General features: G+C 38.7%; 1 protein-coding gene across 1 annotated transcript in view; it reads left to right on the plus strand.

Annotated features, from left to right (window-relative positions):
* The window catches only part of LOC108776521 (neural cell adhesion molecule 1), a 34,100-nt gene extending 22,450 nt beyond the window's left edge, over nt 1-11,650 (plus strand). Inside the window, exons 2-9 of the mRNA XM_018543168.1 lie at nt 585-929; nt 3,627-3,941; nt 4,290-4,441; nt 4,536-4,680; nt 4,875-5,165; nt 5,523-5,912; nt 6,601-6,918; nt 10,739-11,650. Of these exons, the coding sequence (XP_018398670.1) occupies nt 585-929; nt 3,627-3,941; nt 4,290-4,441; nt 4,536-4,680; nt 4,875-5,165; nt 5,523-5,912; nt 6,601-6,918; nt 10,739-11,298 (2,516 nt within the window). The 3' untranslated portion in view covers nt 11,299-11,650. The remainder of the gene's footprint in view (nt 1-584; nt 930-3,626; nt 3,942-4,289; nt 4,442-4,535; nt 4,681-4,874; nt 5,166-5,522; nt 5,913-6,600; nt 6,919-10,738) is intronic.
* The last annotated feature ends 2,147 nt before the right edge of the window (nt 11,651-13,797 follow it).

The following is a 13,797-nucleotide window of genomic DNA, read 5'->3' on the forward strand; positions in this document are numbered from 1 at the left end:
AAATCTATAGTTTCAAATTTAATCTAATGTGAATCTCCACTGCTCTTACTCAATTATATTCTTGTTATTGTAACAATAGTTATGTCTGACATTATACAGTGTCAATTTGACATTATATAGTGTCAAATTTAATTATCGCTTTAGTAAAATAACGATATATTTAGTAGAAGCAATGGCGACTCATGTTAAGTTAAATTTGACACTATAGATTTAACAGTGTATGATGAAAATGTCTATAATATTACGTCTAAACTTGTTAGAGATAATATTCGTTTGATTAATACGAGATTAAAAAAAGAATAGTTTGCAGAGTTAACTTAATAATAGATTAATTTCATGCTTAAAAAATAATAATTAATTGAATTATTATGCAGAGTATAAAAGACTTGAGGAGAATAATTGTTAAAATTAAAAAATCTTAAGAGATATATGATACATACAAAGAATAATACAAAAATCTTAAAATACTCGCGTAAATAGATTTTTAAAAATCTATATACATTTTTAATTATATATATGTATAATATAAAGATACGAAGAACTATATTCTTTGTGTAACTTTGTCTCTCTCCTATACTTTTCAGTGCCTATATCAGACCTTAGTGCAGTAGCCGGTTTCAAAGCTAAGATACCTTGCGACATCGATCCACCGATTAAAGACGAGACGGTCATCATGGTATTTTGGTACAAAGATGAAAAGGATGGCGAACCGATATACAGCATGGATGCTCGAGGGAGGCAGATAGCTCAGGCGAGGCTTTGGTCGGATCCGTATGTGTTCGGTGAAAGGGCGATTATGAAGACGGACGTAAAGCCTGCTGAGCTGGAGATAGATCCTTTGGAGTTCACAGACGGAGGCGTATACAGATGCAGAGTGGATTTTAAGAATAGTCCTACGAAGAATCAAAAGATTAATCTTACGGTTATAGGTGAGTTCCAATGAAAACTAGGAATTTATATTTTTATTACATATTGTATATATCACAATTATTATTCTAAAGATATTTCTGTCAAAGATATTGAAAATTTGATATACCAAGTTTAGTTCTACGAAGCAGTTTTAGATTTTATTAAATCTTATTGATACTCACGAAGCAATTTATTTACGGAGTAATTGAAGAGAAACGTGATATTTATAAATATCAAGATTTTTCCGTTTATGATAGATACAAATATATGAAGATTAAAAATTTATTATATGGAAGGAATATAATTTTGATGAAGTATTTAAAAATATAATGAAGTATAAATTTTAAAATAATTTTATTAAAAGTTTAGTTACCGCAAATTTATTGGATTATAAAAATAATTATGGGAGGACATTTAAGTCAATTGATAAAATGTCAAAATGTGCAGTACTGCTCATGTTTGATGTTTGAGATTTCTGTATAATTATTTTGACAATTTAATAAAATTATTTTCAAATCTATTTAATTTAGTTTTTAGATACTTCAGCAAAATCATTCTCTCCGTGTAGATGTGTGTGTGTGTGTGTGTGTGTACCTTCATACAAACATAAAATTTTCTAAATATATATAATTTGGTGGGTGGGGGGTGGGGGGAGTATTATATAAAAATAATTCTAAGAAATTAAATTTAAAAATTAAGAATAATCATTACATAAAATTAACTTGGGGTAACACCACTGTAAAATTTTCAAAAAAGAAAAATTTTTTTCTTGCTTAAAAAAACCTTTGAACCTTGGAGAATACGGGGAAAAAAGTTCAATCCGTGAAACAAATGTTTTTCCTCGAAATTTCGAGCTCTTTATCGAACGCGTCGGACTGCATCGGAACAACTACCTGCATCGGTTGGATACCTACTGCGAAGGTACTGCCTAATGACTTACTTGTTGGTTTCAAGCTTCCGTAATACATTAATAAATGTCGCATAGAAAGACAGCTTTATAGTCCTGGGATTGCAGATTAATGGTAAAAATTTTGTAATAATAGAATTTTTCTTTTTTTCATATCTATAACACAGCTCAACTTTAAACGCGTTTTTCTCGAAACACGTTTTTTCAATGCGGCAAGCAGCATAACTGAAAGTTTTCATTTTTTTCAGTCCAACCTTTTACCATACCTTTAAAACAACATTCCGAAGAGAAGTACGTAACGGATTTTCGATAAATTGAAATTTAGAGTTTATATGTACGAATTAGTATCCATCTTTTAGGTCACAAATCGAACTTTATATATTCAAATGACCACCAATTAATCAAAAATTAATATTTTCAAAATCCCCTACGTACTTCTCTAGCTATACTCATGTAGATTAAGAAAAAAATTTTTTTTGTCCCAAATTCATTTTTGCGGCACTTATGCTGCTTGTCGCGGAGCGCCTCAAATAATACCTGACTTGCGGGAATGACTCCTGAGCCGCCATTTTGTAATCTTTTTAAATAAAAAAATTTGTTTAAACACACACACTTCAAAACATGGTTAACAATATCCGTGATTATCATTATCCTCCTTCTTTTCCTTCCACCCAAAAAAAATCATAAAAACACGCTTCACTTTCGCGCTTTACAGTGGTGTTAGATACCCCTTAAGCACTGATTGCAATACAATGAATACTCTGCATGAATATAAAAGGCAGTATTTACATCTGATATTCTAAAAAAATTTTTTATATAAAACATATTTTATATAAATATAACAAAGTATATAATTAATTAATAATTTTAAAAAGCAAAATAAATTACATATACCTAATGTAAAAAAAATGATCTCGATCAATCCTGGAAGCTTTCTTATAGAATTAATTTTTCATTATTACTTCACAATTATCTGTTATTACATCGAAATATAACGTTTTATGATGCAAAATTGTGGCTTATCGAGTGACATTGGTGGACAGATTGTGCTTTATGGGATTTTAATCAGGCGACGCATATGGGCTGTTATCTCCATTCATTCATGATTTATTCGTTTTGTATTATATCATGTTGGTGAGATTTACGCGGGCGGTGCGTAACCGCGGAAAACAGTAGTAACTCGAAGAGATAGTTCAATTCGTTCAACCTCAACCTTCCGCGCGCAACGGGTATTGGATAGTCATGTGGAAATAAAGCTATATGAGACGAAATGAAGTTACGAAGTCGGGAGATGCGGTTGGATCAGTTCCAACAGGAATAAACATTGTTATTTGGATCGTTGTGATTTGATGCGTTTAGTTATAAGGTCGCTGTAGTTTTAGCAATACAATTTTCAATCAATTAATTCAATATCATAGTACTGACTCAACAGGTGTTAATCTCAGGCGTGCTCTTGTAAAAAAAAAAAGAATAAAAGACCAGGCCGTTATGTCTTGATTTTCATTTCGCGGCTGTTATCCGCTGCAAGCACCATTTCGCAATACAGAAATTTGATAGCATTGCCTGGCTACGCAGATTCAGATATTTTAATTATTCGATTTCGGTTTCTAACTATCAAGAGCCATTGGAACAATTTCAATTATTATAATTATCATAGTGTGGATACTACGTGTAAGTACATTAATGAAATCGATCTTATTAGGAAATGATAACAAAGGAAATCGCGCATATAATTTGATATAACGGACACGTAATACGTGCCGATGTCATGAAAATAAATTCCTATGATCGGAATTCAATTTGCTGACAGTGCCACCGAAAAAGCCGGTGATATATACTGGCGCTAGCAGGAGTTTGGCTAAAATACTGCAACCGTTTAACGAAGGAAGCGAAATGTCCCTGTTGTGCGAGGTGATCGGTGGTTTACCTCCGCCGAGAGTTACGTGGTATTTCGACGACAAAATCTTGGACGATACGTATACGCAGGAGCACGATGATATAACGATAAATCGGTTGGATATTCGGAGGGTCACCAGAGACTTCCTGAGAACGAGGTTAATTTGCAAAGCGGACAATACTCAACTTATGACGCCCCTGACTTCTGAGGTCATACTGGATGTGAACCGTGAGTGTAATCGAGATATTCGATTCATACTGATTAGACGAAATCTGTAGAAATCAATTATGAATTGTGCAGTAATTTTTGAAATAATTTTTTGCTCATAATTTTTATTATATTGAATTTAATTGAAAAAAAAAAAAAAAAACTAAAAAGCTTTGTATAATTATATGTTTATTTTTAATTATTTTGTGTTTATTTTAATTAATTTAGTTCTCGTTGCACTAATTGCACTCAAAATTTATTATTAAAATTAATAAACTGACGCAATGCATAATATAGTAGAGTAGAAAATTAAAATATTGTGATGAATATTTAATATCAAACTCATTATCAGATAATTCTTTACCGTAGTGAAACCGCTCGTGGTCAACATTACGAATAAGCGATTTCATTTGTCGGCATTAAGAACGTATGAGATCGAGTGTGTCAGTTCGGGTTCTAGACCGGAGGCGGTAATCACCTGGTGGAAAGGGACTCATCAAGTCAAACATATGGCTAGAAATGTGAGTATATTTTCCATGAACGGACGATTATCATTTTCGACGTACAGGACTTTGCTTCTACGCCGTTATGGCATGGATTCTGAGTTCTTCGTAGTTCGCAGATAATCCGAACGTCACGAGGAGTGTGTTAAGCTACGTGCCGACCATCGAGGACGATGGAAAATTTCTGACATGCAGAGCGGAAAATCCCGTGGTGCCTAACAGTGCCTTGGAGGACAAATGGCACTTATTGGTGTATTGTGAGTTATTTTCTCTATCCATGTGATTTTTTTTTACTTCAAACTCATAGAACTTTTGTGTCAAAAATTTGACTTGAAATTAATATTTTAAAATCTTGATATGTTTCTTCTTTCTTTCAACAGCAATTTTCTAATTGCGATCGCGTGTGAAATTATAAGAAATGAAAGATAGTTTTCGCTACCGATGCTTTCAGACACCCCGGTGGTGAGCATTAAGTTGGGTTCCAGTTTGAAAGCGAACGATATAAACGAGGGTGACGATGTCTACTTTGAGTGCGACGTAGTAGCCAATCCAAGATCTTACAAGCTACTTTGGTTTAAAGACGGCAAGGAATTGCACCAGAACGCCACCGCGGGGATTATTCTTCCCGGTGATTCCTTAGTGTTGCAAAGCGTTACGAAAAGCTCCGCCGGGGAATATTCTTGCATGGCAGCCAATGTCGAAGGAAAATCCGCGAGTCGACCGGTAACCCTCGAAGTAATGTGTAAGTACTTTACTTTTTATATTCGAATTGATACGCGTAACTGATACTGAAAATGGTTTTTAATTCAGAAGTGTTTTTAATTCATCATCTCGAGCTCTTCTAGTATAACTACGCCATTATTCTAATTTTATTAATACATTCACTTTCTTATCACAACATTGTCGATATTGAGTCGGGTACTGGTAAATCGCGTTTACATAAAAGCGTCAATTATCGGCGGCTGCTGTAAGGAATGGAAGTCGAAAACCGCCGACGGTTCATGGTTGGTTCTTATTTTCCCACCGTGTGACGTTCACGAGCGCGAGAGCGTGCGCCGCGGTAAATTGAATCTACCAGCCGGCGCCCTCGTATTTTCAGACGCACCGATCTGCAAGGACGGTTCTTCCACCCAAGTGGTCGGCGCCTTGAAGCACGAAACGATCTCGCTGGTCTGCGGCGTACAGTCGAAACCGCCGCCCACGACCTTCCACTGGACGTTCAACAACTCTGGGGAGTTGATGAGCGTGCCAGCCACGAGGTACGCGCAGGTCAAACCGCTCAGTCTGATTACGAACCACTGGCACGGCTCCAGACTGAATTACACACCGGAGAACGACATGGACTACGGCACGGTCGCCTGCTGGGCGAGAAATCGGATAGGGATGCAGAGGACGCCCTGTCTCTTTCAGATCATCGTCGCCGGGAAGCCCTACCCCTTGCAGAACTGTACAGCTCTCCAGTCGACTGGACCCTACGCGTACCGAATGGGTAAGCCAGCTAGGAGGGTTCCCGAGAACCCTCGCAACGACCTGCTAACTGCGCCATTACACTCGGCCATCATCGTGGTTGACACCTTATGGTCGATGCCCTTGTTGTGTTCAACAGCTTGTTTCCTTGTTCCCCTTGAAAAACGTGATAACCGTGAAATTAGTTCTTTATCGATCATCAATACTTTCGAATAAGATCGTTTTTTCCCCTTAATTCAATTAAATAATTCACGAAAAATCATTATTTTAATTTTAGAGAATTTCATATTTATTTTAATATAGGATAAGACGAATGAAATAAGTTGAAAACTATAGTTTATCCATTCCAATTTTAACTAAACTAACATTTGCTTGCGGATTTTAGCAAACATTGCAACGTTTAAACATAACTCATTTTAAAAATCACCCTTCGTACAGATTTATGTTTGTAACTGAAGATTTATAGAAGTTATTTAGAAGAATATTTCTCGATCAGAACTGTTAATTACAGTCTCCCGGTATGTTTATTATGCAAGTCTAAGACTATTATCCAATTAATTCGGTCCGAAACCCCTAATCGACGCTATCGAGTGTGCTTTGCCGCGACGACGCTCACGCCGGCAAGCAATTAGGTCTAGCGAGTCCGAGTGTTTTTCTTCCTCCGGGAGCAAGCTTAACCACCTCGCTATGTGTGCGTCCGTGTGAAACAGGTCACGAAGACTTTAAAGCCACCGACTCGAGGGACGCAGACTGGCTGATCGTCAGGTGCTCCGAGGGATTCGACGGTGGTTTGCCCTTGACTAATTACGAGCTAGAGGTCTACAGCGAGGAGAACGTTTATCATGTCAATACCATCTACCTGAATCACACCGATAGATCCGGCTCATCCGGTCCAGTTTTCGAAGTCCCCGGCTTAGAACCGGGACGGAATTATAGGCTTCATCTTTATGCCGTCAACGCAAAAGGGCGGAGCGATCCCGTTGTTTTGGAACCGGTCACATTGAAAGGAGTAGCGATGTACACCACTGGTGAGTTTTACTATTTTTTTTTTTTACCTGCTTAAGATTCTAACGATATTATTATTCCGGAGTAGCGATCTCATATCCGCGTTTGGACGGTATACGTTTATACAGCTAGGCCAGCATTATATGTTTCGGCGGTTACTTAAAACGATCGAGCTGATTAAATGAATGTTTGCCGCATGATAATACGAATAAACCTTCATCGACAAAATTCACAATTCCGATGAAGCCGCGCTCGAGATTGCAGAATGTCTCGAGAGAGTTTACTCTTGGAAATTCTTCGCTGTATCTTTCCCATGTGTAATTTCCAGTTATTAATATCGGTTTTAATGTATGTAGATTGCATTACGTCGATAGTGTTTTCCTGTTATGATTAATCCTTCTATCTTCATTACATAATATCTTAACGTTAGTGGCAAAATAATAACGAGGTGAATATTAATAAAGCACTAACGACCGTCGTGGAAAGAATTTTGAAACGTAGAGCTGAAATTCGTAATTGAACCGAATTGTATAATAGAATTGAGTATATATTTCGGTATATCGTAAATGTTCGACACTGTACATTGTAAACGTTTCTTTTCGAAATTGTATGCATATTTAAATCGTAAAATATTTTTAATGCTAGACCAAAGATATTTGCTTTTCGACGTGTCTCGCATCTCTTATCTACATAGACCTTCCTTTTAACTTTTCAGTTCTGTTTTAAGTTCTGTTTTATAGCTCTATTTATAGTTTTATTTACGGTCCTATTTTATAGTTCTGCTGTGTAGCTTTCCTTGCTCGCTTATTACAGTTTCATAAATTTAAGCTAATGCACAGTTGTACATATATATTGATCTTTTCGTTACTTTTGCACGATAGAATATTAGCTAGAGCAATACGTTTTGTTTTCTTGATATATATATATATATATATATAATGTTAAAATATTTAATAAATTTCACTTTCAGTTATCGATGATTCAGTTATCGATGTTGGCAATAGAAACTTTCAAATTTTGACATAAATTCAATCTATTTGTCGGATTCGGTAGTCGGAATCGAGAACTTGTCGTGACATTTCTGTAATCAAGCGCGAGATATGTTGGGATTGATCAAATATTAATCTACATCAACGATAAAGCGGCGCCAAGTTGCGCGTCAACATTACTAATCTACGACTTTCGTCAAAACTTCCCAATATAATTATGCGAATTTCGATGCTGCTTTTGAGAAGATGCGGCCATACCTAAGTATCACGCTGTGCCATGCGGACCTTGAATTAAAATCCCATAAAGCCCAAGTCCCTTTCCTCGCTACCGCCTCATTTCAGCTGCATTTATCGTCTTTAATTTCCATCCTCATGGGTTATTCATGCCGGCTCGCGCACGATTCCGCCGTGCGGTAACGCAAACGTGTGGCAACCGTATATATCGGCATCCCGTGTGCGTGTGTACACACACGCGTGTGCACGCGCACATTCTGCGACCGGCAAAGCTCATCCAGAATCCTCGCTGCGTATCACTACCACTGTCGCGTATCGGGAAGCGTATACCGAAGTCCCTCAAACGTTCTCAGACATTACGCCGGGCCCCCGTCCAAGTATATAGCTTCCATCTATTCCCGCTGGGGTGGCAAATACTGTCTCTTAACGGTGTAGCAATGGAGGAACGCGCACGGAGTGGGAAAGGAGCTTTCGAGATCTCGGGATGACGGACTCACAATCAGACGATCGCATTCGCGTGTTCCGCCTTTCGTTCTCGATCGTGTACGTTCGCGCGCGTGTATGCGCGTCACAATGTATATGCATGTGTGACTATACATGTACACACACACACACACCCACAAGAGGAGATTGTTCGTTGGCTAACGAACCAAAGCGTTTTCTGAATTCTAAAGAGCCTGGCCATCTCCGTCCGCGGACCCGATCCTCCGCCTTCCTCTTAATCTTTGCTTCCGAAAGCTGCCTGCGTTTCCTCCGTGATCCAATAAGTACACGGAAAAAGCGAATCTCGTTTACCGGACACGTTGGGACGAACAACGCCGCCAGACGCTGCTGTTGATGTCGCCATCAGTTCGGATGTTCATCCTGATGAGGACGAATGTTCTTTGCCGGTCAAGAATATACGGATATATGTTAGGAAATCGCACGTTTTGCGCGTAACGGTCGGCCATTAATTCTGCAACGACTGTACTGCAACCGGCAGAATTAAACGATATCGCGATATTTCAAGTCAATAAATCGGAAATTTGTCGTAATAAATAGAGATAATGGACATTATTATTAATGTAAAATACTTTCTACTGATTAATTTACATTCGAGATGCGCTTCTTATCGTGTAAATTTTCGTCTTACGTATACTATTAAACTATTAAAGAGCTGTAATGAATCGCGTGCGCGCACGCACGAATAAAAGCATCTCTTACGACGCAAATAGCCGATACGAAATTTGCCGTTTAATGGAAATCGATTTGCTGAAATGCAAAAAGAAAACGCTGAAACTCGTTACGCACTAATCTGATATAGCTGATTGCCGCTTAATTATCGAATTGTACGCCCATTGTCGATGGTCCAAAACTAACTTGACAATCGGATCAATAACGTACGCGCTGCATTCATCTCGCAAGTATCGTCATCATTGAATAAGCTAATAAAGCCATACATACGCTTTTATCCTAGAATTCTATTGGTACATACATTTTAAGTAAGCGACGTTATTGAGTGCTGGACTGCGCCTTTAGTGTTACAGTTAAAAGGTCCAATCCGCTATGTTAAAAGCTAAGACAAGCAGAAATAAGCTTTTAAAAATGTTGTCCATTATATATCACTTTATAAAGTGATATATAATATAATGGACAAAATTTTTATAAACTCCCGAATCATCAGAAAACGTAATATAAGTGATTTTTATTTTTAAATAATTTTGTGTTACTGTATATCTTATTATGTATTTAAAATATGATGACATGCATGCACAATTGGAATTTTTCAGAATTGAATTTGATAGTGTACTTATTTTTTCTTTCTTTTTAAGTTATAAATTGGAGTTATTTGTGTTTACAAAAATCTAGAATATAAACAATTTGCCATTAAAAATGTGAAATGGATGAAAAAACTTGTGTTATATTAATTAAGAGTGAACTATTTCTTTTTACATAAAATTTACAAATCGATAGCAATAAAATTCTAAGGTAAATAAATGATAGGAAGAATAACGATAGGATCGATAAAATGCCCCTTGCAGCATCACAATGTTAATGTCTATATTTGATAATTATTATGTCAGGAGTGTAAAGAACGAAGTTATTAAATGTATATTAATAGTAAAATGTATTTGTTTGAAACAGACTCTCTATTCTGTTTTGGCTACAAATTATATTTTTCCTTTAACGGCAAATTTGTTTCCCACGGACAATTTACTCGCATACACATGTATACAAGACCTTTTTTATTTTATTAACAAAACACAGATTTCGCTGCAATATCGAATAATTGGTTAGTAAAATTGGTCACTCTCACGTCGAATGTGCAGCAGTAGCAGCAGCGACGGTTTTGCCACGGCAGCAAAATTCTTTCTTTCCGTGCAGATATCGAACATTTTATCGAGAGGGAGAAATCCAGTCTCTTTCAAATTACTCCAATTCTTTTACGTTTAAATCTTGCTTGGAATCTACCTTCGACAATTTATCTATTTTATTTGATTATTTATTTTAAAAAACAGGTCAATGCTATTAATATACTATATTATGTATTTTAAGATCGAAGCGCTGGTTTTATTTCTAGAAGAATACAACGAATCCCCCCCCACGCGAGTCACGATCTTTTTTTACGCTTATTTCGCAGGTCGTGGGATCTCTGACGAGACGACCGATTACAGCCTCCTGGTGGCGTGCTTCGCTGGCGGTATAACTGCCATTTGCATTCTGATCGTCGGGATAACGCTGACCTTGTACCGTCGAAACCATCCGACGCAGTCGACGAAGGCACGGGTAGCGGAGCCGATACAGTATGAGAGCAAGGATCAGGACCGACCGGCGGCGCCGGCGGCGACAAACGAGGCTCACCGGAACGACTTGAAGGAGCAGATAAACGCGGACGACGTGCCAGACGACGATCCGGACGTGATACCGAGCAAGGCCGTCGAGAGACGGCCGGACATCTTCGAACCGGGATATGCGTCCAGCAAGCCGTCTGAGAAAGCCAAGGACTTCAGGTGCCTCGAGGACCTCGATTATCCGTCACCCTCGTCGGTGCTTCACGCCAAGGACTCCTGGGTGTATCCGAACGGCTATGCGGAGAAGAGCGAGAAGAGCTTGAGTCCGATACGGCCCAGCACCCTGCCGGTGCATCGCACTCACGATATCTACACGAGGAGTATGCGTGTACAGGAAAGTTGTATATAGACGGAGGTATAGCGTCTTTGCACCCAGCTATTCGGGTCAGTACCCTCCAATGCTCGCCAAACCGTCGTACGCGATTAAACGACGCTTGTAAATAGACAATAAATATCGTTAAGGACCCACCCTCCCGACCGGCACATTGACTCGACATTCCTGTTATTGTTTTTCACCTAGCTGTAAGATGTAGATACGTTAGCTTCGTTCTAAGAAAAAACGTGATACTCGGGACGTCAGGGCGCGATCATATGCGCGTGTACAGAGACAATAATTTTTTGCCGTAAAAAAAAAAGACTTCCTGTCACCTCTATCTCTCATCTCGGAAGCCTTTCCGTAAAAACTATCCGCGAATGTTTGAAGGAGCGTAAATGTTTTGTCTATACGGATGTTTTATTGTGCTTCATGGTTAATTATAAATGGTCAAACGTAAACGTTTGTATATACGAATAATAAATCTTGTTGTTTAATAATGCAAATTCTTGCCGTTATTATTTATGTTTCCCACGCAATATTCGTTAACAATTAAATTAGCATTAGCTATTAAAGCTTTCGTTGGAAGTCTTGAAGTATAAGGGGGTAAGTATATTAAAAAAGAATTAATTACTTCTAGACAACTCTGACATTTCATTTTCCATGACTCCAACTTATTTCAGTTAATTAGTCCCTTCGACGTAGCTAAAAATTGTCCGTCGCCGCTCGACGTCGAGCGTTGTTCGGTGTACGGATTCGTTGGACATTCGCGTACGTCGCGTGCCCGCCACGCTGACAGTTTGACAGGTTGGTGAATTGGTTCGTCGACCGATGGCTAAATTGGCACTCACTAACAACGTCATACAGCCGCAATATTCGCACGTGATATGAATGGTCGCATAGAATATTAGCCCAGTTCAATTATAAGCAAATTAGTTAAATACGAAAAGTATCGTGTTACTGGATAATAACACTGGATGTACGTTAAAAGCAATTTCTCTTCAGAAGTTTTTGATTTACGTTACGGGAAGATATAGCGTAGGCGTTGCCGTTGCAACCTCATCCTTAAGCCGTGCGACTTCCGTTGTTTGCGCTATTTTAGCAATGCCACCGACGCGACGGTTTGCTCTTCGACAGACTTCGAGTAAGCCGCTTATCGCCGCTGGTTGCGCGATAAGCTAGAAATCGACGTGGGTATTCCGCTGTCTGTGTACTGACGATGACGGGGACCTGTCAAGCTTCATAGACGACGATAAATCACATCGTTAGGACAACGCATCCCCTCGAGCCCATCGACTCTCGATTCCACGTCGGGCGGAAATAAACTGCCAGTGATCTGGCGAGTCGGCGGAAGTAGGCGATTCGATCGCTCGATGAACCCGGGGGGTTCACCTGGTTCTTCGCTCCCTGCCTCCCATCTTTCCCCGTTCTTCATTTATCTATCGGTCACTCTGGTCATCGACGTCCGAGGTACACTGTGCGAAATAAGCTGTCATTATGTGACACTCTTCCGTTGCTGGCTCCCCTTATCCCATCGTCGTACGCCAACATCGTTCCCCAAGTCCTTTGTATACGAAGTGACAGAGACGGATCTCCCGGCGAAGCGGCCTGGGACGGTAGTTTCGGGTAAACAAACCACGATATATCCCAAAGAGAGTTCCCCGCCGTCAGGTGGATGCACGTCGTCGACAAGCACGTCCAGAATAATTTGACGACTCTTATACACGTAGTGCTTGCGCTCGTCGGCCCCTCGAGAGTAATCCTTGCATCGTCACGACGCCGAAGTGTCGGCTACAAAGAATTTGAGATTCGCGGAGCGACAACGAACGGTCCCAGAGTGCCTATTTTCACGCGACTAATAATTGATTACTCGTGGTCTCTGTTAAATAAATTTACATCTCAAAAATAATTCTAGTCTTTCTTTAAGGAACTTTAGCGCAGATTTTGTTATAAAACATTTTAACATACTTTACTTTTTCGCGACTGAAAAAATCTTGATTTTTCTTTATTTTTCTACATTTCAAAAATGTATAAAAGTATTATAAGCGTTAAATAAATAAATAAAATGAATTTTTCCTCTCTCATATATTTTTATTCAAGTTTCGAGAAAATAGTCATTTATTGATTCTTCAGACGTCGTTAACCAGTTGGAACTGAAAAGCTCAAGAGATTAATACCCGAGCTTATCAAATTACAAGTTGAGGCGTTTACATACATTGATAAACGCGTTCTTCAGCGGGAGAAAGTACGAATGAGAAATTCTATTTAGACACAGATTCATGAAATTCCGCCGTCGAGACCCTCTTGTTATCTGGAGAACAGCGGTGATTTCAACCGTCAAAGCGAGAAAATTAATTATTCCCTCTGACAATGATAGACGTTATTCTTGCATAAGACTTAATTTCGTTTTCGTGAATGCGCGACTAAATGAAGATTGAGCGCGATTGCATTAAGTATTTCGTTAATCCTATTCTCGAATAGAACGCTGAACGGCGTCGTTAATTTGCACTTGACTATACCATGAATTAGATTCTT

This window comes from Cyphomyrmex costatus, unplaced genomic scaffold (genome assembly GCF_001594065.2).
Source record: "Cyphomyrmex costatus isolate MS0001 unplaced genomic scaffold, Ccosl1.0 scaffold36, whole genome shotgun sequence".
Lineage (NCBI taxonomy): Eukaryota > Metazoa > Arthropoda > Insecta > Hymenoptera > Formicidae > Cyphomyrmex > Cyphomyrmex costatus.